Source organism: Arachis ipaensis, chromosome B2, assembly GCF_059453495.1.
Source record: "Arachis ipaensis isolate K30076 ecotype BB chromosome B2, ASM5945349v1, whole genome shotgun sequence".
NCBI lineage: Eukaryota > Viridiplantae > Streptophyta > Magnoliopsida > Fabales > Fabaceae > Arachis > Arachis ipaensis.
The window spans coordinates 124,245,232-124,257,395 of NC_142437.1; the positions used below are offsets into that span (position 1 = coordinate 124,245,232).

At 29.2% G+C, this 12,164-nt stretch overlaps 2 protein-coding genes across 2 annotated transcripts; one reads left to right on the top strand and one right to left on the bottom strand.

Annotated features, from left to right (window-relative positions):
• The first annotated feature begins 468 nt into the window (after positions 1 to 468).
• LOC107628620 (large ribosomal subunit protein P2) lies at positions 469 to 7,725 on the top strand. Its single transcript, XM_088504312.1, has 5 exons — positions 469 to 665; positions 6,011 to 6,276; positions 6,458 to 6,549; positions 7,190 to 7,428; positions 7,523 to 7,725. Exons 3-5 carry the CDS (start codon positions 6,462 to 6,464, stop codon positions 7,547 to 7,549), a joined length of 354 nt encoding a protein of 117 aa, XP_088360438.1. The 5' UTR covers positions 469 to 665; positions 6,011 to 6,276; positions 6,458 to 6,461; the 3' UTR covers positions 7,550 to 7,725.
• Positions 7,726 to 8,357: 632 nt separating this feature from the next.
• On the bottom strand, positions 8,358 to 11,938 carry LOC107626404 (monodehydroascorbate reductase). The gene is made up of 10 exons (XM_016329279.3): positions 11,631 to 11,938; positions 10,967 to 11,038; positions 10,473 to 10,524; positions 10,292 to 10,372; positions 10,031 to 10,149; positions 9,714 to 9,933; positions 9,500 to 9,618; positions 9,282 to 9,407; positions 9,010 to 9,150; positions 8,358 to 8,850 (listed from the first exon to the last, which is right to left on the bottom strand). Exons 1-10 carry the CDS (start codon positions 11,676 to 11,678, stop codon positions 8,527 to 8,529), a joined length of 1,302 nt encoding a protein of 433 aa, XP_016184765.1. The 5' UTR covers positions 11,679 to 11,938; the 3' UTR covers positions 8,358 to 8,526.
• Positions 11,939 to 12,164: the final 226 nt, after the last annotated feature.

The window sequence follows — 12,164 nt, forward strand, 5'->3', positions numbered from 1 at the left end:
AAAGGAATGAAATTGAAGAAAGAGAGATGAGACTCTTAGTGGAATTTGAATCAGCATTCTACAACTTGTCTGGACTCTTAGAAAAGCTCCCTGAAGGGATAAAGAGGAATCTCTGCTATCTGATAAAAGAGAGAGAAGACCACAAGTGCCAGCTATGCGTCTCAGAGTTATCTGAAGAAAGCAATAATAAAACGGAATCAACTCACATGATAAAGGAAGAAGACAACGCATCTGAAGGACACATAATGAAAGAGGAAGACAGCACATCTGAAGCATCTCTCAACATTATTGCATAGTGATGTAAGCGCTTAGGTCATAGAGCACCAACAATGTAGCTGGTGCAAGATAATAAACAATGACGTAAGCAATGACGTCATAAGAAGGGTAAGGATGGAAATTGTCCATCAGACCCAACCATTATAAATAGGTTGCTTAGGCAATTGTAGAAGGCATCAGAAAATAGAAAGCAGGAGGCAAAGAGTACTCAAATGCTAGGAGAGCAAGGAGGAAGCTGCCGAGGCGATTCTATAATCTGAAGAAGAATTCCCATTAGGGAAAAATAGTTCTAAAACTCCCCTCTGGAGTTAGTATTTACAATCTCCCCTCTGGAGATAAAAACACCTTATGTAAAATATATTAAATAAAGGAAGTTTTTCTCCAGAAAGGTATGTATTCATTCTAGTCTTTCAATTATGAATTATTTAGAAAGTTTAGAATTAACAGAAGAATCTGATTATTATAGATTAACTGCTTTATTAGATAATGAAAAACAGGCTGTTTTAAAAACAGAATTAAATCTCAAATCAAACGAAAATTTTAATAAACAAAACCTTTTAAAAGAAGTTTTTAATAGAAAAAATATAATATACTATGGAAAAATTCAACTTGAAGCCCCTATAAAGATAAAATCTGCCAATGGAGAACTTGAAATAGCTTTGATAAATGATGAAGAATTAAGTAAACAAATTGAGAAAATTAAGGATCAACAAAAAAGATCTAAAATTGGATGGATTCATATTAGTACTATACAAGTTTTAATCAAATCTACATATATGAAAGGAATTAATTCACCAATAAGCTTAGCAATCTGTGACAAAAGAATTACTGATGACCCAATAGATCAAATAATTGGAATTGTTCATGGAAACTTGGCAAACGTAAATGTTAAATTTAATGCCCATCTGGGATATGCTATACCTTTATCAACTGAAAATCTTGGAAGATCTATAAGTCTGGCTTATAAATTTCACAGAAAGAATCTAATGGAACAAGATGATGAACCATTTTCAATTACATATGCAATAAATTATGCTTTAACAAATAGCCATCATAGTATAATATTTAAAAACAGAGAAAGAATTTATGTCGATGAATTATTTCAGAAAATTGTAAAAACAGAAATACCAAAATATAAAGCTATTGAAAACCCAGTTCTATTATTAAAAGAACCGTCAGGAAAATTAGTTTCATCGAATTTTCAAATTAGAGAATCTAAAATTAATAGCCCTTTAAGTCTATCTAAGTTGAAGATTAAAGAAGAAAATTCTGAAATAAAAGAATTAACAAAAAAGGTCGAAAAATTAAATGAAACCCTAAACACTAAATTATGACAATAAATAAAGAAGAAATATATGTAACTTATCAAGACAAGAAACAAGAGCTCTTTGAAAGAGAAAATCGTTTGAATTATTTACAGTTTTCTGAAATAAATCAAAGAGCATTTGAAGCTCTAAAAATAATCTATGACAAGTTAAAAAGAGAAGTTGAAGAGCTAGAAAAATTAATAGAATCTCTAGAAAATAATGATGAATCAATGATAGAGTTTGCAGAAATTTTAAAATAAATAATGAAGCATAAAAAGATTGAAAAACCAGAAAATAAAATAAAAAGAAAAAGGGCAGAAAAATTAAAAAGTAAAATAAAAGAGTATAAAAGGGAATTAAATAACCTTCAGATCGAAATTGATGACCTTATAATAAAAAGGATAGAAGTAAGAATAAATATAAACAAGTTGGAATTAAACTTAAAAAATTTATAAATGCCTGGAAAATCATATTATGACTTAAAAGAATTAAAACTGTTAAAAGAAAAAATGGAAAATGAAGTTGAAAAATTAAGAAGGTATTTAGAAACAACAGAAAGTGTAGAAATAAAAGAAGTTTTTGAGGATTTAAGAAATTATATTAAAGAAAAAGACAAACAGATAAAAGATTTTATATACAATAATCCATGCAAAAAAGAATATTATAAACTAAAACAAGATTGAAAACTATAAAAATGAAATTACAATATACAAAGACTAGTAAAAAGGATTGCAAAATTGCAAATTGCAAAATTGGTATCAGAGCCTAGTTAACGATTAAGGGTAACACTTTCTCTTTAAGCAACACTTTTAGTGATACACTTTTAAACCAAATAAAAACAAAAATCTGTAAATCTGTACCAAAGTGCATCTGTATACTAGATGGACCCAAATAATAATATTGCAGTAATACTCTAGCATTCTAATCATTTTCTTAAACATCTTTTAAAAAATTATTACAAAAAGAGAAAAGAAATAAAAAGCATCTTTGTAAATATAAGTAACATATAAATATTTGTTTCTCAATTTATTTTTTATATAAAATCATTTTAAATATTTTATAAATATTAGAAAATCATATATATCATTTTTCTAGAAAGAATTAAACAAGTGGCCACGTGAAATTTATTTATTTCAATGGTTATTTGTTTGGACTTAGGGAGTGTTGTTTGCTTTTCAAGTCTTCAATTTCATGGTCAAAAACGTGTAACAATTTTTGGTACACTAAAATCGTTAATTTGATATTTTTTATAAAAATTATATAAAACTTAAGATTTAATATACTTATTATATAATTATTAAATATAAAAATTTAAAATTTTTATTAATAATAATTTTAATATATATCATAATTAAATCCTTTTTTATTTTCATAATTGGAATATTATTGTTTTTATTTTCAATCATCTATCCTGATCCATTATATTTTCTGGCCACACATTTGGTCATTAAGAAAGGAGAGTAGGTTTGTTTATTCATAGCTTTCGTTGACCAAGAAAAACAATAATAATGACCGGATTATTAGAGGGAGTAATAGTAAATTTCTTTTAAATTTCTCCAATTGAGAGCAACCTAAGTCATGTTGTGAATAAAACAAAAAAATAAAGTATATGTGTCCTTTAATTTTTAGATGTCTATGTCATTACAGCACATCAAACACAATATTTAATTAAGGCCCCACAATGTTAATTTTAATTTCCAGCAAAAAATTATTTATCATACCTACTGCTGGATAAGTCCTGTGAATTCTGAGATCTTTTTATTCAACTTTTTTAAATTTTTAATGGATAAAAATTTAAATATATATTTTATTTTTAAAATGTCAAAAAAATAAAACATTTAAAATTTAATTTATTTAAAAAATAATAAGAATATAATTAATTAAAAGAATAATTTAGAATCACTAATTATTTCTCTCTTTTTTTTTGGTAATCAAACGTCTGAAAAATCTAATAAGATTTAAGGTTGTAATTACTTTTGGAATTGAAATTGAGATTGAATATTATAATTAAATTTTCAGTTTTGGATTACAAAATTTTAATTTTTTAAATATTTCCAAAAAAATAAAAATATATAAAACTAAAATTTTTAAAAATAAAAATTAAAATTTTAATAATATATTTTTTTAAATATTTTTATTTAATTATTCAAATTCTAAATTTATTCTTTCATCTTTATATTTTTCTTAAATCAGACGTATACTAAAATATAACTTAATATAATATATTTTACATTAAATATAATATAAAATTTATTTTAATCTCTGTGTTTCATCAATCTCGATTTTTTAATCACTATGTCTCAGAGTAACAAGATGCCCTTGCAATAAAACAAAAAAAGAAAAAAACAAGATAAATAATTCACTAAGTCATATCACATCTTCAAAACAAAAGCAATTTCACAAAAATAATGGGGACTCTTTGGTTAGTGATGTGATGATCAATTGTAACTTAACTGAATTATATATCTATAATCAATAATCAATAATATTAGAAATTTGAATAATATCGTTGCTAATTTAAGACTTTTTTTACTAAATGTATATGAATTATACAATTTTATTTTTGAAAACATTAATTTAGAAATAATAATGCATTAAAAAATGTTCAATGATCAATGATAGATACATAAATAAAATAAATAAACAACTAAGAACGAAAAAGTATATGCTAAAGTTATGCAAATTGAGAGATCAGAAATTCAGAATATAGCCCAAATTTATGAATTTAACAAAGATAGTGTATTAATGTATAATTATTAATTAATAAAAATGCATAGAAAAAATGGGCTTAAGTAAGACAAGGACGTGGCTATAACAGACAAATAAGAGAAAGAAAAGAGCCCTAAAAAATTAAAGACTTCAAATTTTTTTTAAATATATATTATAATAATGATGTGCATTACATGTTAGATAGTGACCTTAAGCAAAATCAGAAACCACTAATGTCTACTATCAGCTTTCAATTCAATCAAATTAGTTTTGTGATCTGAACGTTTCTAATAATAATCCATCACAACATCGTTAGATTACCGTTTCTTCATGCAATCTAGCAGTTTAAAGTGCCACAATAATATATATTAATCAATCAATGTATAAAAAGAAAATAATTACCAAATCAATTATTTATATATAATGTATTTAAATATAATTATATAAATAATATATATAATAATTAATTTGATGATTGATTTTTAATATAAATATAATATTTAATTTTGACACATATATAATTCAGTGCTTATTACATTCTTTTCTAAAAATATATCAGCTTCCTAATCGTAAGATTTTTATCCCAATTTATATATTAAAAAATATTAAATATACACAAAAATCAATCATTATATATATATGTAATTTAATTCATTTTAATGTATAATTTATTTTTCAGTACAAATTTTAATATATATATCTAATTTAGTTGTAAAAATTAAAGAATCAGTATTTTCTCATTTGCAATCATGTACTAAATAAGTTAGGTAGTAAATTTCAAAAGTAACTCCGAATTCATTTCATATTATTATATATTTTATTATTTCAAACTATTTCATCAACACAACTATTTTTTTATTATTTTTCACAGTATTTTTCTATCTGACAAGATACTAATAACTAATTATTCACAAATCTGAGTTTCACTAAAAATTTATTGCTAACTAATAGATTTGTTGCATTAATTTTAATTAGTTACCCAATTGTAGTGCCATTCCTAGTTTTGTTCTAAATATAAGAAGGGAGATAGGTCAAAATCAGAGTTGTTGCAATCAATTAATTAATTAGTGCAACTTGCAAGAGTAGTAAACCAGTAATAATAAGTCAACATACCAAAGGACTTAAACTTTATTGGGTAATATATTTAGATACACACTTAAAATTTAAAAAGCTTATCATTATTGTTATTCCGTACAAGGACATTAGATATATATTTATTAAAATATCAACACTCGTGTTTTGAATTTTGAGTATTTGACATGGCCAACACACTAGTCGTGTGAATGTGTAAATTATCAAAAACATTAGTAGATTAGTGATAGATTTGGAGATTAATCACTTGTTAGTAACATTTTAATACGAATATAAGAGGGTGCATGTGATCACTTGTATACTTTTCTACCATGTAAGAATTCATGATAATTATTAGAAAATAAAGAAAAAATTAAGAAAATGAAAAACCTTAATTAATAAAATGGCATAAAAGACAGTATTAATTAGCAAGTAATTAGTTTCATTCTAACTATATTTATTAACTAATATACTAATTTTAGATTTTAATATTTTATTCCTAATTAAAATACCAACTCAAAATTTATGGTTTAGGAACCAACGTAATATTTATTATTTTAACTAATCTTAATTGGTTACTAATTAGTAATTACATCTCTATTTTCTTTTTCTTTTTTTTTTTTGGTTTTTTGGTCAACAATATCTAGGAATTATCCTGAGGATTTGAAGAAGGCCCGTTCAGAATACAAGAGATATCATAATGGGCCCAGACTTGGTCAAATTGGCCCAATAAGAAGCCCATGAATAACTTCTAAATTCATTTTAATTATCTTTTCTGTTCCTAATAAAACGAACCCTAGTGCAACTACCAAAAACTATTGCTACGTAGAGTGACGTAAGAGAAACAGGAACAGAATCTGTGTTACATTGAGTTTCAAGTTTGAACTCGTCATTAGAATCTTCGCCATCGCAGGTTCTTATTCTTCTTTTCCCTTCTCCGTGGTTAATTTTGGCCATTGCTGAAATATTGTTACACTAAATAAATTAAATAGAAGTTGTATAGTAGTTATAGTGTTTGAGCTAGGTAATGTTATATAATTGTTGTTAACGATTTTTTGTTTAATTTAATTTGATGTGGGATTTTTGACTGACAGGAAAATGAAGGTGATTGCTGCATATTTGCTTGCTGTTCTTGGAGGCAACAAAAACCCTTCTGCTAAAGACATCAAGGGCATCCTTGGCTCTGGTTCCATTCTCCTATCTCTATCACTATAAATTCATAATATTACTTCCATTAAAAAAAAAAAAATCATCCCTATTGTTAAAGTTTTTTCATTTCAATGGATTGATTGCAATATAAGCTGTTTTGTGATTTCATTTCATTTGATTCATGTAGCTTACTCTGTCATATTCATTGTTGTTGTTTAATGGTTTAATTACTCTATTGGTCCTTGTAGTTTCACTAAATTTTTAATTAGGTTCTTATATATATATATTTTTTCAGTTGAATCCCAATATCATATTAGATTTTGTAACTAAGTTCTTATTGTGATAAAAAATATTCAAATTAACGGAATATTCTGTTAAACTATACAGAATATTCTAGGCATACTCGTATTGCAGGTATTTAATTACAAAATCTGATATAGTTAATTAATGTTAATGTTTAATGGAATATGCATTGTTGTTTAATTAATGTTAATAGTTATTGCATGCAATATGGGGTGAAATAGTAGGCTAGTAGTCAATTGTCATTAAAAAAAATTAATTTGTCACTTGAATTTAATTTACATGCAGGATTTAACTATTTCACATAGATATCTGATCATATATTATCATTTCATCAAAATTTAACTTTCATTTTTCATAATTTTGGTAATATGCAGTTGGAGCAGAAGCAGAGGATAATATGATTGAATTGTTGATGTCTCAGCTGAAGGGGAAGGATATAACTGAGGTTATTGCTGCCGGCAGGGAACAGTTAGCCTCTGTGCCTTCCGGTGGTGGTGGTGGTGTCGCTGTTGCCGCTGCTCCCACCGGAGGAGGAGGTGCTGCTGCTGCTGCTCCGGCAGCTGCTCCAGCTAAGAAAGAAGAAAAGGTGGAGGAAAAAGAGGAATCCGATGATGTAAGTTTCTAGTTTCCAACAGCTACATCTCTGTTGTTTCATTCTATATTATAGTCTCTGATCCTTCATCTTAATTTCTTTTTTAATAATGCAGGATATGGGTTTCAGTCTCTTCGATTAATGGCATTTTTCCAGAACATATATTCTCAATTTACTCTAGAGCTGCTGCTTAGTTTATCATAGTTCTATTCTAAATAAGTAATGTAGATTGTAGTGCGTACTAATTCCAATCTTGTCTTAATTTAGTTTCTTCATGCTATGGAGTTACGTTTTGATAATTGAGAAAGGAGTTTATTGGTTATTACCTTTTTTGCCATAGATATGTCTTGTGTGTTTTTGGGTAGGAGAGACACAAAAAAAAAAGTAAAAAGAAAACGATGCTCCATGACAATCTTAAAAAGCAATAAGAACCTAAGATGGCACTAACTAATAAGGTTTAATTATTCTGTCGATTCCTATAATTTTTATTGAATTTTTAATTAAGTCTTCGTACTTTTTTTCCTTTTCAATTGAGTCTTTATACCATATTAGAATTAACAAAATATTTTGTTAAACAAAATAAATATGTCTAACACTAAACTGAATATTCTGTATAATTTAACAAAATATTCTATTAATTTTATATTTTTTTATGATAGAGTTTCAGTTACAAAATTTGATATGATATAAGGTCTTAATTGAAAATCTGGTGGAATTATAGAACCGAATAGAATAAGTAAACCAACTAATAATTCAGGGGAATGTTTCACATGCAGATGCTCTTTGATACCTAGTTTTAAACATAGGAACCAAAATCCCCATGCAAACATTCTCAAGAATGGCCCCACAATCAGCAAACAGCACGTTCTTAAAACTAAATTCGTTTTCAGTTTTGTTTTAGAGGGGGATAATTCTAACATAGATGTACATATCAAGTACTGTAAACATAAATAATAACACAGAAACAAGGGATATCCATTACAATCTCATAAGAAATCAAATAAAAACATAAAAAGGTTCCTCTATGACACAATCGCATAAACCCAAAGTAAAATGAAGTCAATACAGAAACTTATTCTATGCAATCACCCTTGAGTTGTATCATTCGAAACAAAAGCTCTATATTTTACTAGCAAAGGAAAGACCTTCACTTGCAAGTTGGTCCACATCCTGAACTGGAGGTTGGACCCTTGCTACTTTGGCAATAGCCTGGTTCTCCTCAGGGGTTCCACTTTCCAAAAAGGCGCCGACGACTTTCCCATCTTTAATCCAGTATGACCCAAACTTGGGCTTAGATGATTCCGGGCTGCTGTCTCCAAATAGCACGGTGTCACCTACGTTGTCACCATAGAATTGCCAAGACAGTTCAAACGAGCGCGAATAGAAGTATGGAAGGTAATCATACTCCTCAATCGTTTTTCCTTCCTCGGCAGCTTTGATGGCCTACATGTTACTCAAAATGAGACAGTATAGGCAAGAATAGTTCATGAAAAAAACAAATGTCCATTTGGGTACTGATCTACTGAGTAGCTTTGGAAACCAACACATGTTTTAAAAATTGATGCCACAGTGATCAAACCTTTTTGGGAAGAAGTTTCTCACCTTCACAGCTTGTTCAGCTGATTTGCGAGAATGATCGACATGTTCAACTCTTCTCAGCTCATTGTATAATTTCAAGGGGAAAGTAGCAACATCACCAACAGCGTATACATTAGGAACACTGGTCTTGAAGAAGGCATCCGTCTGTAGCGACAATAAAAAAAAGACATTATCACCAACAATGAAAGATTCATCCGTCATTTTTTATACTACAATCATTTCTCAAATGATATTTTATTCAATATCAATTAAGAAATTGATTTGGTATGACTAACCTTGATTCCACCTTTTTCTTCTTCAACCTGTCCCTTGAATAAGGTTGTCTGTGGCCTTCCTCCAACGCCAACAACAACTATATCAGCTTCTAGGACCCTGCCATCCTTTAGTTTGACTTCTTTCACCTGAATGGTGGATTGAAATCATGTCAAGCTTGATTTGAAATTTAAAAGGAAATCCCATCAGTAACATATTGAGATTAAGAGTTCAATCATACCTCTCCATCAGAATTGGCAGTGAATCCAACAGCAACTGTTCCTTTAACAATATTCACCCCCTTCTTTGCATAGTATCCCTCGTAGAAAGCAGCTATGCCAGATGTAAAAAGTCTTGGCACTGCAACATCGGATTATAAAACCCTTCTTTAAAAACATATAAAGAAAAATAAAACGGGATGGCGTGAAAAGAAAAAGTTATAACTATCCACTTACTACACCAAGGTTCTGGGTAGACCATAGTAACATCAAGATTGTTGAGTTTCAACACTGCACTAAGCTCCAGACCAATGTATCCACCTCCAACAACCACAGCTTTGCCATTCTTCTTTGCTTTAATTGCTTCGTATAGTTTATCAGCATCATCAACTTCTCTCAAGTAGAAGATATTTTTGGCATCAGCTCCTTGAACACCAAAATCACTCAACCTTATAACCTGCAAACAAATACGAAGTATTAGTAAGACAAACAAAAAAAATGAAAAAATGAGTACAATGCATGACATATCCTTTAATATCCTTGAGGATCCTTACAGTTGAGCCAGTTGCAATCAACAAAATCTGGTAACTGAATGTTTCTCCTCCTGCACTTGTCAGAGATTTTGCAGCAAGGTCTGCTTTCACTATTTCTGTGCTAAGAATCAACTCTATACCTGCAATCAAACATTTAAATTTGCATCGGAAAATCATTGTTAAGGACCATTTTTCTAGTTTACTCTTGTTTTCACTTAGCATGAGAGTCCAGCTATCCTTAAAACTATCCAATAATTGTGCTGAACCAAACGTAAGAATCACCTTTCTCATTGTACCACTCAGGAAGCAATCTTTCTCCTCCACTTCCAACACAAACATGGAAACCAGGGAGTCTAGCAGGGGCTGCAAAATCCAATTGTCACATCAAGATAATTATAGCATATCAAGCAACGAGGGAGGGAGGGAGAGAGAATATGAACATATAAAAAGCATCACAACTTACACTCAGGAAAAAGGTAAGCCTTGCTTAGTGCAGGACGTTCATAAGGTGCTACCTACAAAAAGAAAAATAAGGGAACATGTATTAGAAATAACTGCATTCGGTTCAAGTGACAAACTCAATACAAAATTTGAAGACAAAATGTGTAGAAAGCACTTAAGGAAGGATATACTAGAAAATAATATGTATATTGCTTCCTTCAGCATTTGTCATAATTCAAAAGAAAAATTGCAACTTCTAGTAAATTTGTTTTGTAAGTTAAAAGGAAAATCATTTCTATTAGAACATATAAAACCACAAGGAATAGGTAATATTTAACTCCTGACTTAGAGATCCATGATGTATCAATTTACAAAATGTCTAACGAAAAAAGAAATATGTATATATTCCACAAACATTTCATACATCTAAAAAAAAAAAAAATCGCAAATGAGAAAATCACACTATTCTAAACATCGATGTATGATATGCAATGTGCAGTTGAAAACATAAGATACCGCTTCTTTGGATATGATTGCCAGCTCCCCAGGCTTAAGTCCCTGTTTAGCAAATTCCCTTGCTGCATAACCCTGCAATTACGAAATGATATCAACTCCACAACCCAAAAACCGAAAATAAAACGGAATTCAATTGAAAATAAATTATCTAGCACTTTTTTCTTTTTCTCTTTTTGCGTTTTACCAAATTTCTCAGGGGAAAGTAGTGAAATAATAGTGCTGAACTACTCGCACTAAGTTTTGATAGCCATGCCTAAATTTCGAGCTGATGCAGCTAACAATTCCATAACAAAATTATCTCACTTAGTAGATTAAAACAACAGACATAAGAAGAATCTTTTTCAGAAAAAAGATCCACACTGATTTCAAAAGTTTCATCACATCACATCATATCACATCTCATCCAATCTCAACAGTTCTAATGAGCAAAAACATCTAATAAAGCATAAAGTGAATTCACTACTTCGCTATATCCGTAATCACTAAGCACTGCATATAGATATTAAGTTCATCGTAATTCTAGAATCTTCTTCTTCCGATTCAAATCAGTAAAAGTGTAAAACTCAGATTCAAGCTCAAATTACACAGATCAGCTAAAATTCCAACACGAGTCGACAACTACAATTAAGAACCAAGAATAGTAGATTGAAGAAATGGAACTTACAGCAGCAACACCTCCACCGAGGATAACGTACTTGAAGGTCTTCGCCATTGTGGATCTCTACAGTTTCAGATTTTCTGTTCGTTTTTTTCTTTCTTTCTTTTTCGCCTTCTCAGCGATGATAAGCGGAAATGTGATTGGTCATTCGTATTATATATTGGGTTCGGAGGAGGGTAGTTTGGGAATTCACAGAGTGTGAAAAGAATCGAGCTGACGTGGCACCATTCGTTGGCCGTTGGTATTAACCACCACGGGGAACCGCAGGGGAGGCCTTCACCGTGGCACTATCCAATTCAATAAATAAATAAATTAATTAATTAATTTAATTCTCTATTCATATAGAATCCTTTCCTTTCCATATTGGTCTAGAATTTTGGGGAAATTAGATATAATTTTATAATTATTTTAAATAATGAATATCAAAAGTTATTATTAATAACAATGAATAAGCTAGTGCAGGGAACAGCTTTCCGCATGTCATAACGTCCAGGTTCATTCACTCACACTAAAACAAATATTATTAACAATAAAAAAAAA

What these genes read in the sequence shown, in the direction of transcription:
- LOC107628620 (XM_088504312.1), top strand. Translation starts at nt 6,462, where the DNA reads ATGAAGGTGATTGCTGCATATTTGCTTGCTGTTCTTGGAGGCAACAAA. An exon ending in CAAGGGCATCCTTGGCTCTG is followed by an intron (nt 6,550 to 7,189) that starts GTTCCATTCTCC and finishes GGTAATATGCAG; the next exon opens with TTGGAGCAGAAGCAGAGGAT. An exon ending in AAAAAGAGGAATCCGATGAT is followed by an intron (nt 7,429 to 7,522) that starts GTAAGTTTCTAG and finishes TTAATAATGCAG; the next exon opens with GATATGGGTTTCAGTCTCTT.
- LOC107626404 (XM_016329279.3), bottom strand. Translation starts at nt 11,678, where the DNA reads ATGGCGAAGACCTTCAAGTACGTTATCCTCGGTGGAGGTGTTGCTGCT. An exon ending in CAATCATATCCAAAGAAGCG is followed by an intron (nt 10,525 to 10,966) that starts GTATCTTATGTT and finishes TTCTTTTTGTAG; the next exon opens with GTAGCACCTTATGAACGTCC. An exon ending in CTGCCAATTCTGATGGAGAG is followed by an intron (nt 9,408 to 9,499) that starts GTATGATTGAAC and finishes TCCACCATTCAG; the next exon opens with GTGAAAGAAGTCAAACTAAA.